Source organism: Electrona antarctica (genome assembly GCF_951216825.1).
Source record: "Electrona antarctica genome assembly, chromosome: 4".
Classification (NCBI taxonomy): Eukaryota; Metazoa; Chordata; class Actinopteri; order Myctophiformes; family Myctophidae; genus Electrona; species Electrona antarctica.
In genome coordinates, this window is record NC_136809.1 from 47,805,039 (window position 1) to 47,820,164 (window position 15,126).

At 45.3% G+C, this 15,126-nt stretch overlaps 1 protein-coding gene across 1 annotated transcript; it reads left to right on the forward strand.

Annotated features, from left to right (window-relative positions):
* Positions 1–1,174: 1,174 nt before the first annotated feature.
* LOC306921351 (patatin-like phospholipase domain-containing protein 7) lies at positions 1,175–5,056 on the forward strand (the record flags this gene model as incomplete). Its single annotated transcript, XM_079498462.1, has 1 exon — positions 1,175–5,056. The coding sequence occupies one exon, from the start codon at positions 1,175–1,177 to the stop codon at positions 5,054–5,056; it is 3,882 nt and encodes a 1,293-aa protein (XP_079354588.1).
* Positions 5,057–15,126: the final 10,070 nt, after the last annotated feature.

The following is a 15,126-nucleotide window of genomic DNA, read 5'->3' on the forward strand; positions in this document are numbered from 1 at the left end:
TTGTTGCCACAAATGTACATCATATTTGTGGCACATATGACCTAATTTCTCCTTTCATTGTCAATGGCAAATATGAGACGTGTGTGGACAAGCTTATAGCGCCCCTCAAAAAATCACACCTGTGTGAAGGGAGGGGCACTCTTATCATCATACATCTCATTCCAGCCAATCACAATTTGCGTCCTGTCATCAATGTTTGTGTTTACACTGGCCTAATGTGCACAAACACTCAACACTAGTCATAGGAAACGGTAGCAAAACAATGTTTGTGTTTACACAAACCCTCAAAGATGGACATGGGAGGGGCTATAGCGCCGCTCAAAATCTGGAACCGACATGTGAATAACTGCTATCTATGACTATTTATTTGTGTTCTGTACTGGATTCGGTCGGTGTAGATCTGTGCTATACTGTGTATTCTGTATCTTTTGTATCATTTGATATTCATGTATACATTAAAGGCCTATTCATAGTCAGGATTTTCAGTGGTGAGGTGACCACCGCTCCGGTGGTGGGGTGACCACCGGAGCTGTAATAACGTGGAGCGGTGGTGAGTAAAAACAGAGAGAAGGGCTGGGGTGGTGGCGGTGGTTTGCTCGGCACCGCGTCATGTTGCAGTTCGGTGGTCACCTCACCACCGATAAATCAGACTATGAATAACGCTTTAAACCTGTCATGATTTTTTTTTTAAACATTTTATTCAAAGAACCTGTCATGTGTATATGTATATATTGAGGGCCTCCTATTTAATGTTTGTGGTCTGAACAAACATTAAAAATGCTAATTGACAATGAATGGAGAAGTAAAAGTAATCCAAACCACAGTGCACAGTGTAAAGCCCTACCCAACCAATGCATGAAGATGATCATTTGTGATAATGTATCCTTATAGAAGGATACAGTAGTGTTTGGATTTTAGTCCCTCCGAAGGGGAACCCTTTCCCTGGTATATAGTTCTGGCAATGAAAATGACTCAGACACACACATTGGAATAACTCGAGAAACAAATAAATAACCCCACAAGTAGATAAACAGATCACTAGTGACATCACTGATGATGTCACCCAGTGCATAAATATAGTAGTGTTTGGCTATACTTCCCCATATCTCGGCGCTTTGACTATAATAGTCATCCCCTGTGCAGAATTTACGTCCAACCTTTGGATTTTTGTAGGATGTATGCCAATGGAGAAGATGGTGAGCTGGGCATCTGGTCTACTTCAATGGTGGAAAACAGCAGAAATCAAGTACAACAGTTTGTGGAGGAGGGAATGCAGAACACCATGCTCACTGGAGTACTGATCGGGGCTGTCCTCGCAGCATTCCTAATCGGGGTGGTGGTGCTTTTCCTGTACAGGAGATACAAGCCGACCAGCGTACAACAGAATGGTGAACCTACCTATCGCTTCAGAAAGAGGGATAAAGTGCTCTTTTATGGGAGGAAGCTAATGCGAAAGGTTCAGAACTCGACCTCTCCAGTCTCCAAACAGCTACGCAAAAGAACCAAAGGTCTCAGCAATATCCTTAAAATCCGCAAGGACCTTCCCACCGTGCAGCCCAAGGAGACCCCTCCCTCCCTGTTGGAAGCTGACCTCACAGAGTTTGACGTGCAGAGTTCCAACCTGCCCTCCGAGGTCCTCTACATGTTAAAAAATGTCAGGGTCCTCGGCTACTTTGAGAAGCCGCTGTTCCTGGAGTTGTGTCGTCACACAGACGTTATAGAGCTACAGGAAGGGGAGGGGCTCTTCAGGCCCGGACAAGACGACGACAGCATCTACGTCGTTCAGCATGGACGACTCGAAATTTGCATCCATGAGAACGACGGCACACAGCCGGTGGTGAAGGACGTTCTCCCTGGGGACAGTGTCCACAGCCTTCTCAGCATTCTGGATATCATAACTAAGTATCCGACTAGTTACAAGACCGCGTCAGCACGGGCTGCCTCTCGCTCCACTATTTTGCGTTTGCCCGTATCGGCCTTCCAGTCTGTGTTCGAGAAGTGCCCCGAGACGCTTGTACGTGTCATTCAGATCATCCTGGTGCGCCTCCAGAGAGTCACCTTCCAGACGTTACACAACTACTTAGGCCTGACCACTGAGCTCTTTAATCCGGAGCGTCAGGCGGTGCCCTTGACAAATGTTAATAATGTGATTGGAGAGGCTAGTTCAGGCAAGATAAACCGGCGTCCTCACACCCAGGCGGACTCGCCTGTCAGTACCGCCGAGGCCTCCACTGAGACAGATGGCGATAAGGACAGCCCTTTAAGGAAGAGACACTCCACCTCCACGCCCGTTGACCACACAGGTGATGACCCGAACATGGCCTATGAAAGATTCAAAGCCGCTAAGAAAGACCTCCAGGGCATCTTCGAGTTGCAGGACCCCAGTCTGCTGGAAGGCCGAGTGACTTTTGAGCAGGTCAAGGCAGGATCTGTGGTGGCTCGACAGGGAGATCAGGATGTGAGCATTTACTTTGTGATCTCTGGCCTGCTGCACGTGTACCAGCGGATGATCGACCGCGAGGAGGAGACGTGTGTGTTTGTAACCCACCCCGGGGAGCTGGTGGGTCAACTAGCCGTTTTGACCGGAGAGCCGCTCACCTTTACCATCAGAGCACTTAGAGACTGCAGCTTCCTCTCCATCTCCAAGACTCACTTCTATGAGATCATGCGTGTGGAGCCCACCATCGTGTTAAATGTAGCACATAAATTCGTGAAGAGAATATCTTCCTTTGTCAGACAAATAGATTTTACTCTGGACTGGATGGCTGTGGAAGCTGGCAGGGCTGTTTACAGACAGGGGGAGAAGTCAGAAAGTACATTCATAGTGCTGAGTGGCCGTCTGCGCTCTGTTATCATGAAGGAAGATGGTAAAAAGGAGCTGACAGGAGAGTATGGTCGTGGTGACCTCATTGGAGTGGTGGAGGCCTTGACCCATCAGAACAGGGCGACAACAGTGCATGCTGTACGTGACTCTGAGCTTGCCAAGCTAACAGAAGGGGCTCTCAGCTCAATCAAAAGGAAGTTCCCTCAGGTTGTCACGAGGTTGATCCATTTACTGGGTCAGAAGATCCTTCAGCAGGTCAATTGCCCTCTGTCAGCTTGCAGCCTGGCTCTTCACACCCCAGGAGGCAGTAAGTGGGATGTGTGGAACCAGGCCTCCAACCTTTCCACTGTTACAGTGCTACCTGTATCTGAAGAGGTGCCTCTGGAAGCCTTCACCTTGGAGCTGCAGCATGCGCTCATCACCATTGGTCCCACCCTTTTACTGACCAGTGATTCCATCAAACAGCGTCTTGGTGCAGCTGCCTTTGACAGTGTCCATGAGTACCGTCTGACCAGCTGGCTAGGCCAACAGGAGGACATCCATCGCATTGTCCTCTACCAGACGGACTACACTTTGACCCCCTGGACGCAGCGTTGCATCCGCCAGGCCGACTGCATCATCATCGTGGGACTGGGGGAGCAGGACCCCGCCGTGGGGGAGCTGGAGCGCGTGTTGGAGGGCAGCGCGGTCCGTGCCCAGAAGCAGCTGGTGTTGTTACACAGGGAGGACGGCCCAGCCCCAAAAGGAACCGTGAACTGGCTCAACATGCGCAGCTGGATCTCCAGACACCTGCACCTCTCTTGTCCCCGCAGGGTCTTTTCCAACAAGAGTCTGCCAAAGCTGATCGAGATGTACCAGCGTGTGTTTCAGAAGCCGGCCGACCGCCACTCTGACTTTTCCCGCCTGGCCAGGGTCCTCACCGGCAACGCCATTGCCCTCGTCCTAGGAGGAGGAGGAGCTAGGGGCTGTTCTCAGGTGGGCATACTGCATGCGCTCTGTGAAGCAGGTATCCCCGTTGACCTCATTGGCGGCACTTCTATTGGTTCCCTGGTGGCGGCGCTATATGCTGAGGACCGCAACCACAGCCGCGTGAGGATGAGGGCCAAAGAGTGGGCTATGGATATGACGTCAAACTTCAAGAGGATCCTAGACTTGACCTGGCCAGTTACCTCCTTGTTCACCAGTGCCCGCTTCAACTCCGCAATCAGGAACCTCTTCAACGACAAGCAGATAGAGGACCTCTGGATCCCGTATTTCAACATTACCACTGACATCACTGCATCTGCCATGAGAGTACACACCGATGGTTCGCTATGGCGGTATGTGCGTGCCAGCATGTCTCTGTCTTGGTATCTACCTCCACTCTGTGATCCTAAAGATGGACACCTGCTGATGGACGGAGGGTACGTCAACAACTTACCAGCCGATGTGGCACGCTCCATGGGAGCTAAGGTGGTGATCGCTATTGATGTGGGCAGCCAGGACGAAACCAACCTGACCAACTATGGGGACTCCCTCTCAGGCTGGTGGCTCCTATGGAACTGGCTCAACCCCCTAGCTGAGAAGGTAAAGGTGCCGACCAGTTCGGAGATACAGACGCGGCTGGCGTACGTGTGCTGCGTCAGGCAGTTGGCGTCCGTGAAGAACAGTGACTACTGCGAATACATCAGACCTCCCATCGATAGATACTCCGCTCTGGAGTTTGGCAAGTTTGACGAGATCGCTGAGGTGGGCCACCAGCATGGCACGACCGTGTTTGACGTGTGGGGTCGCAGCCTGGTCGTGGAGAAGATGCTGAAGGACAGCCACCAGGAGGAGTTCCACAAGACGCAAAGCAGCAATGCTTCGTTCACTGACCTAGCAGAGATTGTGTCCCGCATTGAGCCTGCCAAACCGGCCTTGGTGGATGAGGAGTCAGACCTCCAAAGTGACTACTATGAGGAGGAGCTCGAGGCATTTGAGAGCCCAGTGTCTGACAATGAAATGGAGCAGTACGGAGAGCACTCTGAAGGGGAAGACACGGCTGACACGGATGAAGAGTTGGAACAAGAACAAGAGGTGGAACAAGAAGAGCACTACTGTATTCCCCCTCTGAGTAACAGCACTGGGAGCAGCCCCATTGTCACCTCCTGTGATGCCCCTCATGCTAAATTGAACTCGTTCTCTCCCTCACCTCCGACCCAGGAAGACACCTCGCCTGTGATGAGAACTAATTCCACTGAAAACTGCTGAATTGTACTGACCCAGCTCAGCCTGCCCTCCCCATTACTCTTTACCTTCCAGTCACTCTGTCCAGTGTACAATTGTGCCCACCCTTTTACGAAGTCTAATTGACGTATAAGTCAACTCTTTGCCTACGGATCTGAAACTAGAGACGGATGGTAATGTATTTAACAGAGGCATTCTGACGCTCCGCCATTCCGACTACGTGGCTTCCACGGTTAGGGTTAGGGACAGTGTTAGTATCGCTCATTATGGTTGATATCAAATCAACTGGAGCCAGCTGATGTGGTTCGGGCATCGGGTTATGCCTCTCGGGCGCCTCCCCAGGGAGGTCCTCAATGCACGTCCCACTGGGAGGAGACCCCGGGGCAGACCAAGGCGCAGTTGGAGGAAACACATCGACTCATTGGCCTTGGAACGTCTCGGAATCCCCCCAGGAGGAAGTCACTAATGTTGCTCAGGAGAGGGAAGTCTGGAGCACTCTGGTGGAGCTGTTGCCCCCGCGACCCGACTACGGATAAGCGGTTGAAGATGGATGGATGGATGGATCAAATCAACTGTCCTCACATGAATAGTTTCTGACTGGTTGAATGATAGTCTGCTTTTGTTTCACATGTTATAATGTATTGGGTCTGATTTTGATTATGTTAATTATTACTAGTATATATTCTTTTTTGTACTTGATTGGGTTTTAGACTAGTGTTATTCTATTTTAGAAAAGCATTCTGTGGACAGGTGTTGAAAAATATAGCACGAGTGCTATATACACGGATCTGGTTCATCCAATGTGATTGTGATGTCCATGTCAAATAAATAATCAAGTCCCCAGCAAAAATAACAGTAATCAGTGGTGGAAAGTAACTACTACAGTAAGTACATTTACTTAAGTACTGTACTTAAGTTAAAAAAAAGGTTTGAGGTATTTGTACTTAAGTAATTCCAATTTCCAATACATTTACTTCTACTCCATTACATTTTTTACTTTTACTCCAATACAATAATTTGAAAACTAGTTACTATTTACCTATAATTTTAAAACATACATTAACCACTTCAGCCCTATATACATTTTGGCCGTTTGAGGCCGTTTGAAAATGGCAGATCTAGAATATCACAATGTGTTGCATCGTGACACATTGTGAGCTTGTAGATCTGCTATTTTCAAAGGATTTTGTACACATTTTGAACTTGTGTAATGGGACATTCTTCAATATGAGTAGGCTACTTTTACTTTTAGTACATTTTGATGCTGATACTTTTGTACTTTTACTTGAGTACATAAGTAAAATATTTGAGTTATTTTTCCACCATGGACACAGTAATGCATGTCTAGTCTCTGTACAGTCTCTGTATAGTCTCTAGTCCCCCCCCCCCCCCCCCCCCAGAAGGAAATTTTTGAGTTAAAAACGTTTGCACTGAAAGAATATATATTCAAAGATTTGCGCCACATTTTCACAATTTTTCAAAAATAGCAGATCTACAAGCTCGTAGCGTGGCACTCGGTGCCGTGCTATGAGCTTGTAGATCTGCTATTTTTCAATAGCAAAAGTACAACATAATGCTTAAAACACCAAAAGGGGTTCCCGTCCTGAATGGGTTAAGATGACAGATATTATCTTCATATGATTTGCTGCCAGTTTGGTGAGGAAGACAGACAGGAGTGGAGGACAATGAAGGCCTATAGGGCAGTGGTTCCCAAACCTACCGTGACCCAAAAGAGAGTTTTGACGTCTACTTGGGACCCAAACTAGTGAGAATAGCAGATGTACAAGCTCACAACGCAACGCAACTTAAACATTTGTTTTCTAATTTGTGGAATTTCTTTTTGTTTTTTGTTTTGAAATGATAATTACAAACAAAATGTATGAAACAATGTCACTCTTAACAACGTCCCACCGGGAGTAGACCCCCGGGCATGCAGACCAAGGATGAGAAGGAGGTATTACATCGACTCGCTGCCTTGGAACGCCTCGGGATCCCCCAGGAGGAGGGGGGCTGTTGCTCCCGCGACCCGACTACGGATAAGCGGTTGAAGATGGATGGATCTGGATGGATGGATGTACGAAAGAAAAACTAAAAGGGACCCATAACAATGTGCCCGCGACCCACAAATGGGTCCCGACCCACTGTTAGACAAACAGTACTATAGGGTGTTAACATAAAACCATTAATTACGGCATGGCACCAAAGGCTTCATCCGTCTATAACGCTAATGTCTATCTGTATGGGAGCGTACCTATGTTCCCCAGATTAACCAGTTGCTTTCCCCTCCATCAGGCGCCCCGGCTGATCAGGGGGGGGGGGGGGGGGGGGCAGTAGACATTATTCTAATGCTTATTACTTAGCCTTTCAGAATGTCATGCAATGTGTCTCCACCCTTGGTATCAACATTTTATATTGATAATATATTCAGCACCACATTTTGGGGAAGTGATATTTATTCTTAGTTGAATGAGTTCCATTTCTATTGACAGAGTGCAAAGGAAAATAATATTGTGAATTAATAAAGTGCATAATTAACATTAAAAAAAACTTCACAATAAGGACAAGCGGTTGAGGGCAGAGAAAAATCAGGCCAGCAGAGCAAGATTTCACAGACATGGAAATAAAATCCAAAAGACATGAATTCAAAAGATTCAAAGATTCAATTGTTTCTCTCTCAGAGACTTCATGAGCTCAAAGTTGATGTTGCTTCGTCCTTTCATTTTCAAGAGAAGAGAAGAGGAGGAAAATGTTGGAGGGGGAGGGGAGGGGGGAGGGGGGGTTGAGGCGCCCCGGGAACAAGTGGTAGGTAATAAAAAGAGAAGGCATGGGACAGGAGAACAGCAGACGTCCCTGTATGCTGCAAGGTCTCTCTCTGCGCTTGATCATGTCGCCAAAGATATCTCGCTCATGCAGGAACCCACAGGATAGTATGGGGTCAAAACAGAGGAAGAGCCGGGTTAGACGATTCCATATTTTGCCAGGTCGCTGAGCTCCAAGTCACCGTAGGCTTCCCATGGGCAGACCACTGTGATGTCTGTGCCAAGACCCTCCATGCCGGGGATGTCATCCCCGAATCTGATTGGATAAAAGAGGCATCATGAGTAGAAGCAAGCTACAGTACAATGAGAAGCATCAAGGCAGAGCTTTTTCCGGGCTCAGAGTACAGTAGTATCCTTACCCCTTCTGGCCAGGCTTGGGGGCCTTGCTCTTGAAGGTGCGGGTGGTCCTCTGCTTGAACTTGGGGGGTGCCTTCTTGTCGGCGGGAGTTGCAACATCTGCCATTTTGTTAAGTTACTGAAAGAGTATAAGAGAATAATGTAATTGCTACCAGAGTGCACTAGCTTTGACCAAATGTCTTAGCCTACATCTCTCTTCCATTCCATAAGCTCAAGTAAAGAGTTGCATGACTGACTGGTATTAGGAGACCTTTCAAATATAATACATTAACAACTAGTGTCTAATCTGAATCTGATCCCTCTTCTGACAGACCAAGTATGCATCATTTCATTTTACAAGACAGGAAACCTTGTATTCAACACAAAACAAAAATGAAACAATTTCATGCATTATTTTCAGTGAAAACTCTCTGCAGGACCACACAGAAGATTCCACTTTAGCTGTGATATTCATCATAGTAAGAGATCACTGCTGAGATTAAACTCAAATCAATCAAGTGAAGCAGCTAGGCTAAACATAATGTAGTTTCATCTTACCTGATTCGCAGTAGCGATACTGTAGATGCTTCTGGTTGGTGTTTCTCAGATGAGTTGTTCTCTCTGTCAAACTGTCGGTCCCTTTATACTCATGCTGCTAATCCCTTAAGATGTTCACTTATGTGAACGCTTACATCACTTACATCATCTCATGTCTTTTTAAATCCCACAACACAGCATCAACAAACATAAAAATAGAGCCAAGAGAAAATTACTGTAGAAAACAGCAAAATGCTGCACAAATGAAGAATGGAGCAGATTGTTGCGTCCTGGTGATTAAAGAGATGACCATTTGCAAACCCATCAAATTGATAACATACAGTATATGCTACATATTTGCTCCACACATTTACCTACTCATGACTCATCAAAACAGCATATTTTAGTAGCTACCTTGCTTGTATGGAGTACAAACTGTATGTTTTTAAGGGACAGTGACGAGTACAATAGGCCTACACCAGATTTACAAAAAAAGATAATTCTTTTTTTAAACATGGTCAATAACACAAATAATACTTCAGTTAAATTACAATTTAGGCATTTAGCCGAAGTACCATCAGTAAAAAAGTGCTACAGAATCATAAATTAATAAATGTAAAATTCCAAATGCATTGTTGCAAAAATTCAATGCATGATAAAGCTATTGAATGTATTGGACAATGCAAAGTTTAAGGCCCACATCTACTATAGTCATCTACTACCACATAATTATGTAAGAAAATTTCATAAACCAAATCCACTGGTTTGAGTTGCCCTTATTTCAGCCTGTATGTGTTGTATAAGGTTAAAGTCAATGTTATGAATAGAAGACTGCCTTAAGTTATCCTTTAGGGAATTAGTAACTCAGTAATCCCAGAGGAGTTCCCAGAGGATTTCCCAGAGGATTTCACCAGTAACTCAGCAACTATTTACTGTAAAGGTCAGACTGTTCCTTTCTATTTCAATCTCAGGTCATCCCTCAGAACCTATTTCGAGTGAAAGTGTGGAAAACACAGCAACAATATTTAATAATGATGTGGTGACAATGTTAGGCGCCGGAGGGGGGTCATTTGGGTCTGAATGTCCCCGCACTATTGGGGAATGACTGGTCTATTTATTTATTTTTCCCGACCAGCGCTGGTGGTCTGTCTCTCTAGCACAGGGGTGGGCAACTTTGACGATGGAGAGGGCCACTATATTTCCACACTCACTCCCTAGGGCCATATATTACTGTCGTAGCAAAAATAGCCGATCTACAAGCTCAAAACGCGTCGCAGCGCGACGCGTTTTGAGCTTGTAGATCGGCTATTTTTGCTATATTCGAATTGAAATCTTGAATTTTTGCTATTTTTGAATTGGAATCCTGAAAATTAACATTTTTATGTAATTTCAAATGCCTTTAATTATACTTGTGTTGAAGCAATGATCTACTAATTTAGACTGAAGTAATAACAGCGGGTCACGTTTGCATATTGTGGAATAGTAACAGCTGAAACCAATATATCAGTATTCTGACATGAACCTGAGGGCCACATTAAGTGAAGGTGGGGGCCGCATGTGGCCCCCGGGCCGCCAGTTGCCCACCCCTGCTCTAGCACGTTCCCATTTTGTTGTGCAATCGTCGTTGTGTATTGGCTGCCGCTGCATGCTTGCCTCTCACCGCAATGACCATTCAGGCTATTATAGCCTAGCCTACGTGCAGTAACTGCAGTTGCAGATGCTCGATTCAATTCATAGGATTTTACAATCTACTCCAGTCTTCTGGCATGAAAGCAGAGTACATTTAGTAAAAAGCTTTTATAATTGTAAAGGTTTTACAATCCCAAACAATTCCGATCATTTGATTTTAAGTATCTTCCGATACCGATTTTTCCAGATCCGATATTTATATTTTTATAGAACACTTATGCCATATCACTATAGTACAATATAAAAAAATCACAGACAATATCCAGTCTAATATCATGAAATGGATATAATATTGATACTAGGGATCACGTTTTATTGCTCCCGATCCGATTCCGATCATTTGAAAATGACGTGATCGGCCCTGATTTCCAATCACGTGATCGGATCGCTACAACCCTAAGCACAGGTGATCAAATCCAACCTTTTCTAACCCTGTTTGTCACTAGAAAGGGCTCAAATGTAGTATGTAGTTTGGGGCAGCGGTGGCCTAAGGGTTAGAGGAGCGCCCTTGTTGCCGAAAGGTTGCCGGTTCCCGGACGGGCAGGACAAATCTGGGTAGGGAAGTGATTGTCATCACTCACCCAACACCGCTGAAGTGCCCTTGAGCAAGGCACTGAACCCCCAACTGCAGTGGAGCTGCTTAGTGGCCAACAGTACAAGACTGTGGTTGTACTGGTCAGCTCCCAGGTTTGAATGTGTGTGTGTGTGTGTGTGTGTGTGTGTGTGTGTGTGTGTGTGTGTGTGTGTGTGTGTGTGTGTGTGTGTGTGTGTGTGTGTGTGTGTGTGTGTGTGTGTGTCTCAATGTGCAGGGCGTTGCTGAAAATGAGCTACTACCCTGGGTAAATAAAGGATACAAAAAAAAAAAAGTATCACCCCATCTGACTTGCATGGTTTGACGGGAGTATTATAGAAAAACATGTATATTAAGTTTGCAAACAGTTCACCAAGGTTAATGCGGCCAAAAGGCTCTAGAAGCATCGAGAAAGCATGTACACATGGTGGAATTATGTTTACTGCATTTACTGACAGCCCAAAGCGTAGACACACGCTTTGGGCTTGCCATGCTTATACTTTTAAAGACCAAAGATGCAGTGGGACTTAAAAAGACACGAGATGATCAGTGAACATCTTAAGGGATTAGCAGGATGAGTATAAAGTGACCGACTGTGTGACAGAGAGAACAACTCGTCTGAGATACACCAACCAGAAGCATCTACAGCATCGCTACTGCGAACTCAGGTGAGATGAAACTACATTATGTCTAGCCTGCTTCACTTGATTTATTTGATATTTGAGATCTGTCAGCTATAGAGAGTTTAATCACAGCAGTGATCTCTTGATAGAATGTCGCAGCGGAGGTGGAATCTACCGAGTGGTCCCGCAGAGAGTTTTTACTGAAAATAATGTACGATTATGTTTCAAATGTGTTTGTGTTGAATAGTCACAAGTCCTGTGTCTTGGAAAATGTATACTTTGTCTGAAGAGGGATCAGATTAGACACTAGTCGTTAATACCAGTCAGTCGTACAACTCTATTATTTAATTGAGCTTAAACATGGAGTGGAAGAGAGACATAAGTACCAAGACATTTGGTTAAATCTTCTTCTCTTTCTTCGTCAGTACCTGAACAAAATGGCAGATGTTGCAAATCCCGCCGACAAGAAGGCACCCCCCAAGTTCAAGCAGAGGACAACTCGCACCTTCAAGAGCAAGGCCCCCAAGCCTGGCCAGAAGGGGTAAGGATTTAGAGTACTACTTTACTCTGAGCTCAGCAAAAACATTGCTTCATGCATCTCATTGTAGCTTGCTTCTACTCATGATGCCCCTTTTATCCAATCAGATTCGGGGATGACATCCCCGGCATGGAGGGTCTTGGCACAGACATCACAGTGGTCTGCCCATGGGAAGCCTACGGTGACTTGGAGCTCAGCGACCTGGCGAAATATGGAATTGTGTAGCCCCCTTCCTCTGCCTTTACCCCTGACATTGCCAATGCTTCCCTTTCATTTGTTCCTCTTTTCATGAGGCTCTTGAAAAACCCCTGTCAATCCTCCTCTGTGTTCCTGAGCGAGATATCTTTGGCAACATGAAGCGCAGAGAGAGAGCGAGAGACCTTGCAGCATACAGGACGTCTACAGTTCTCCTGTCTCATGCCTTTTTTATTTCCTACCACTTGTTCCTGGGGCTGTGCCTCAAAACCTTCCTTCTCCCCCGACCCCCTATTTCTCACATTTGGCACAAATATGGCCACATTCCCATTCCTCCTCCTCTCTTTCCCTTGAAAATGAAAGGACTATGCGGTTATTGAGAAATCTTGCTCTGCTATCCCTGTACCTCTTCTCCTTGAGGACACTCATTATGTGTATGGGTTTCTTTGGATAATAAGTCAGATTATTTTTTGTTAATTTGAATGATGTCAATTTTGCACTTTAATTCAACAATGATAATTTCCTGTGTGGAAATGGAACTCAATAAATATTTGTCCCAAGAAAATGTGTGGTGTTGAATATATTATCAATATATAATTTGATACAGAGGGTGGAAACGCATTTGATGATTACATTCAAAAGTAAAACACATTAGAATACAGTATTCAGGCATTCAGCAGACAATGCTCTTATATCCACTTACTGTACAAAGGTGCATGGTCAGTGGAAGCACCATGAACTCAGTGGTATATGCTACAACGTAACTACAATAAAGCGTTGACATCAAACCTGGCATCTATAAATTACACACTGTAAAGCATCTGTCAACAACATATCTAGCATCTATCTAAACATTAAACAACATAACTAACTTATACCTAAATTGTCAAGTAGGAAGTGCCGATGCAAGACAACCAGTCAAGACAAAGGTGCGCTCAGTGAATTGCAAATCTGCAGCAGGAAATTACTCTCTTTCCATTTTCCATCTGTCTGGGTCATGCATGTGATGGCAATGTTTTATATAAGAAAAGGACTGTCATCACATAATTTACAGGCCAACAAGGGTGAATGGTTGTATGAAGATAAATCTTTTATCAAAGGTTAGTGTCGTGTGGCATGTTGTCATTAGTAGGTAGGACTGTCGGACAAACATGAAACATGAAAATGTCCACCATTGTTCTGTCCCCAGGCTCTCCAAGGTAACATGTCTTAATGACTTGAGCTATATTCCACTGCCAATAACTAAAGAACGAAACATAGCGGTTACACTCTTTTTTTTCCCCTGATAAAAACTCCCTTCTTTCTTTTGATATGTTTGATGATTGTACATGTTGGTTTGAAGCTGTGTCATGACAAGCCATCCTTCACTTCTTTTGTGTAACATCAGAGGTCCAACTCCGTGTAGTGGAGCCACACCCGCATCTCTGGTCCCAGGTCGAAGAGGCTGGCTTCCGAGGGTGGTCTGTATAAGGGGCAGGTGGTGATTATATGGTCGGTGGTCTGCTCAGGGTCACCACCGCACTCGCATGCCGCACTGTCCACCAAGCCCCACTTCTGCATTGATGCCTTGAAGCGACCAACCACAGACCAACCCCAGTTAGTAGGTGGTTCAGTGTGGTCCATTGCCGGCGTGGCAGGTCGTCTCCTCCTATGGCGCCATCTTCTGGGTCCCAGATGTAGCGATGGATGCGGGAGGGCCCGGCTGACTCCCACTCCTGCTTCCAGGCTGCTGTCAAACCATGCATCTCTGGAGATGTCCTCAGAGGTGGAATTGAGCATCTATTGTGCTGCCTTGTTATAGGAGTGGCGGGACTTGAGTCTGCTTTGGAGTTGGAGTTGTTGTGGTGTGCAGGATGTGCAAGTTGTGATTTTGTGCTTTCCTGGCCAGGACGAGGCTAGCCAGTGCTTCGGAAGGTCTTTGTTAACACATTGAGAGCCCACGCAAAACTGCCCAAAATCACTTTCACCTAGAAAATCCATTCACATTTTTTATAATTCAGCTGACTGTGGAGACACATGCTGGAACTTTTTACTTTGAAATGTTTTATAGTTTCTGAGTTATTTAATTTAATGATTTTTGTGATTAAAAAAAATATATATATATATATATATATATATATATATATATATATTTTTTTTTTTTTCAAAGACGTCCACAGACGTCTTGGGCTATGCATGTGCGGTAATACCCAGGACGTCCACAGACGTTTTGGGCACAAAATGTGTTTTAATAGCCACGTCGACCTTTCTCGCATGAGGGCTTCTGCTCCAGACTGGGGCGCAGTATTCCGCTGCAGAGAAGACCAGGGCTTGGGTGGATACACTTTGTAGCGGAGTCTCCCCAGGTTGTTCCAGCGAGGCGGCGCCGTGGCGGATCCCTGGATCCTTCCATCCAGGGATCCATTGTAGTGAGGGAAACACATTCTTCTGACACACAAAATTTGGCAGACGTACCGACCCATTATGCATTATTGAGGGTGAACACTGTCTAATGCGGATATGCATAGCTTGGCACATCCTTTAGGATGTATAACCTTGTAACATGTTTGTCCTACTGATGACAACGTGCCACACTATACTCTTTATGTTCTCACTGTCAGTGTACAAAGATTTGTCTTCATATACAACCGGTCACTCTGGTTGACCTGTTATGATGTGATGACAGTCCTTTTCTTATATGCGCATTACCCCAAAACATTGCCATCACATGATGGAAAAATAAGAGGGTATGCTGAATGCCTGTAAAGTTTATTATGGTATTTTTCTTTTGTGCAGTACGTTATATT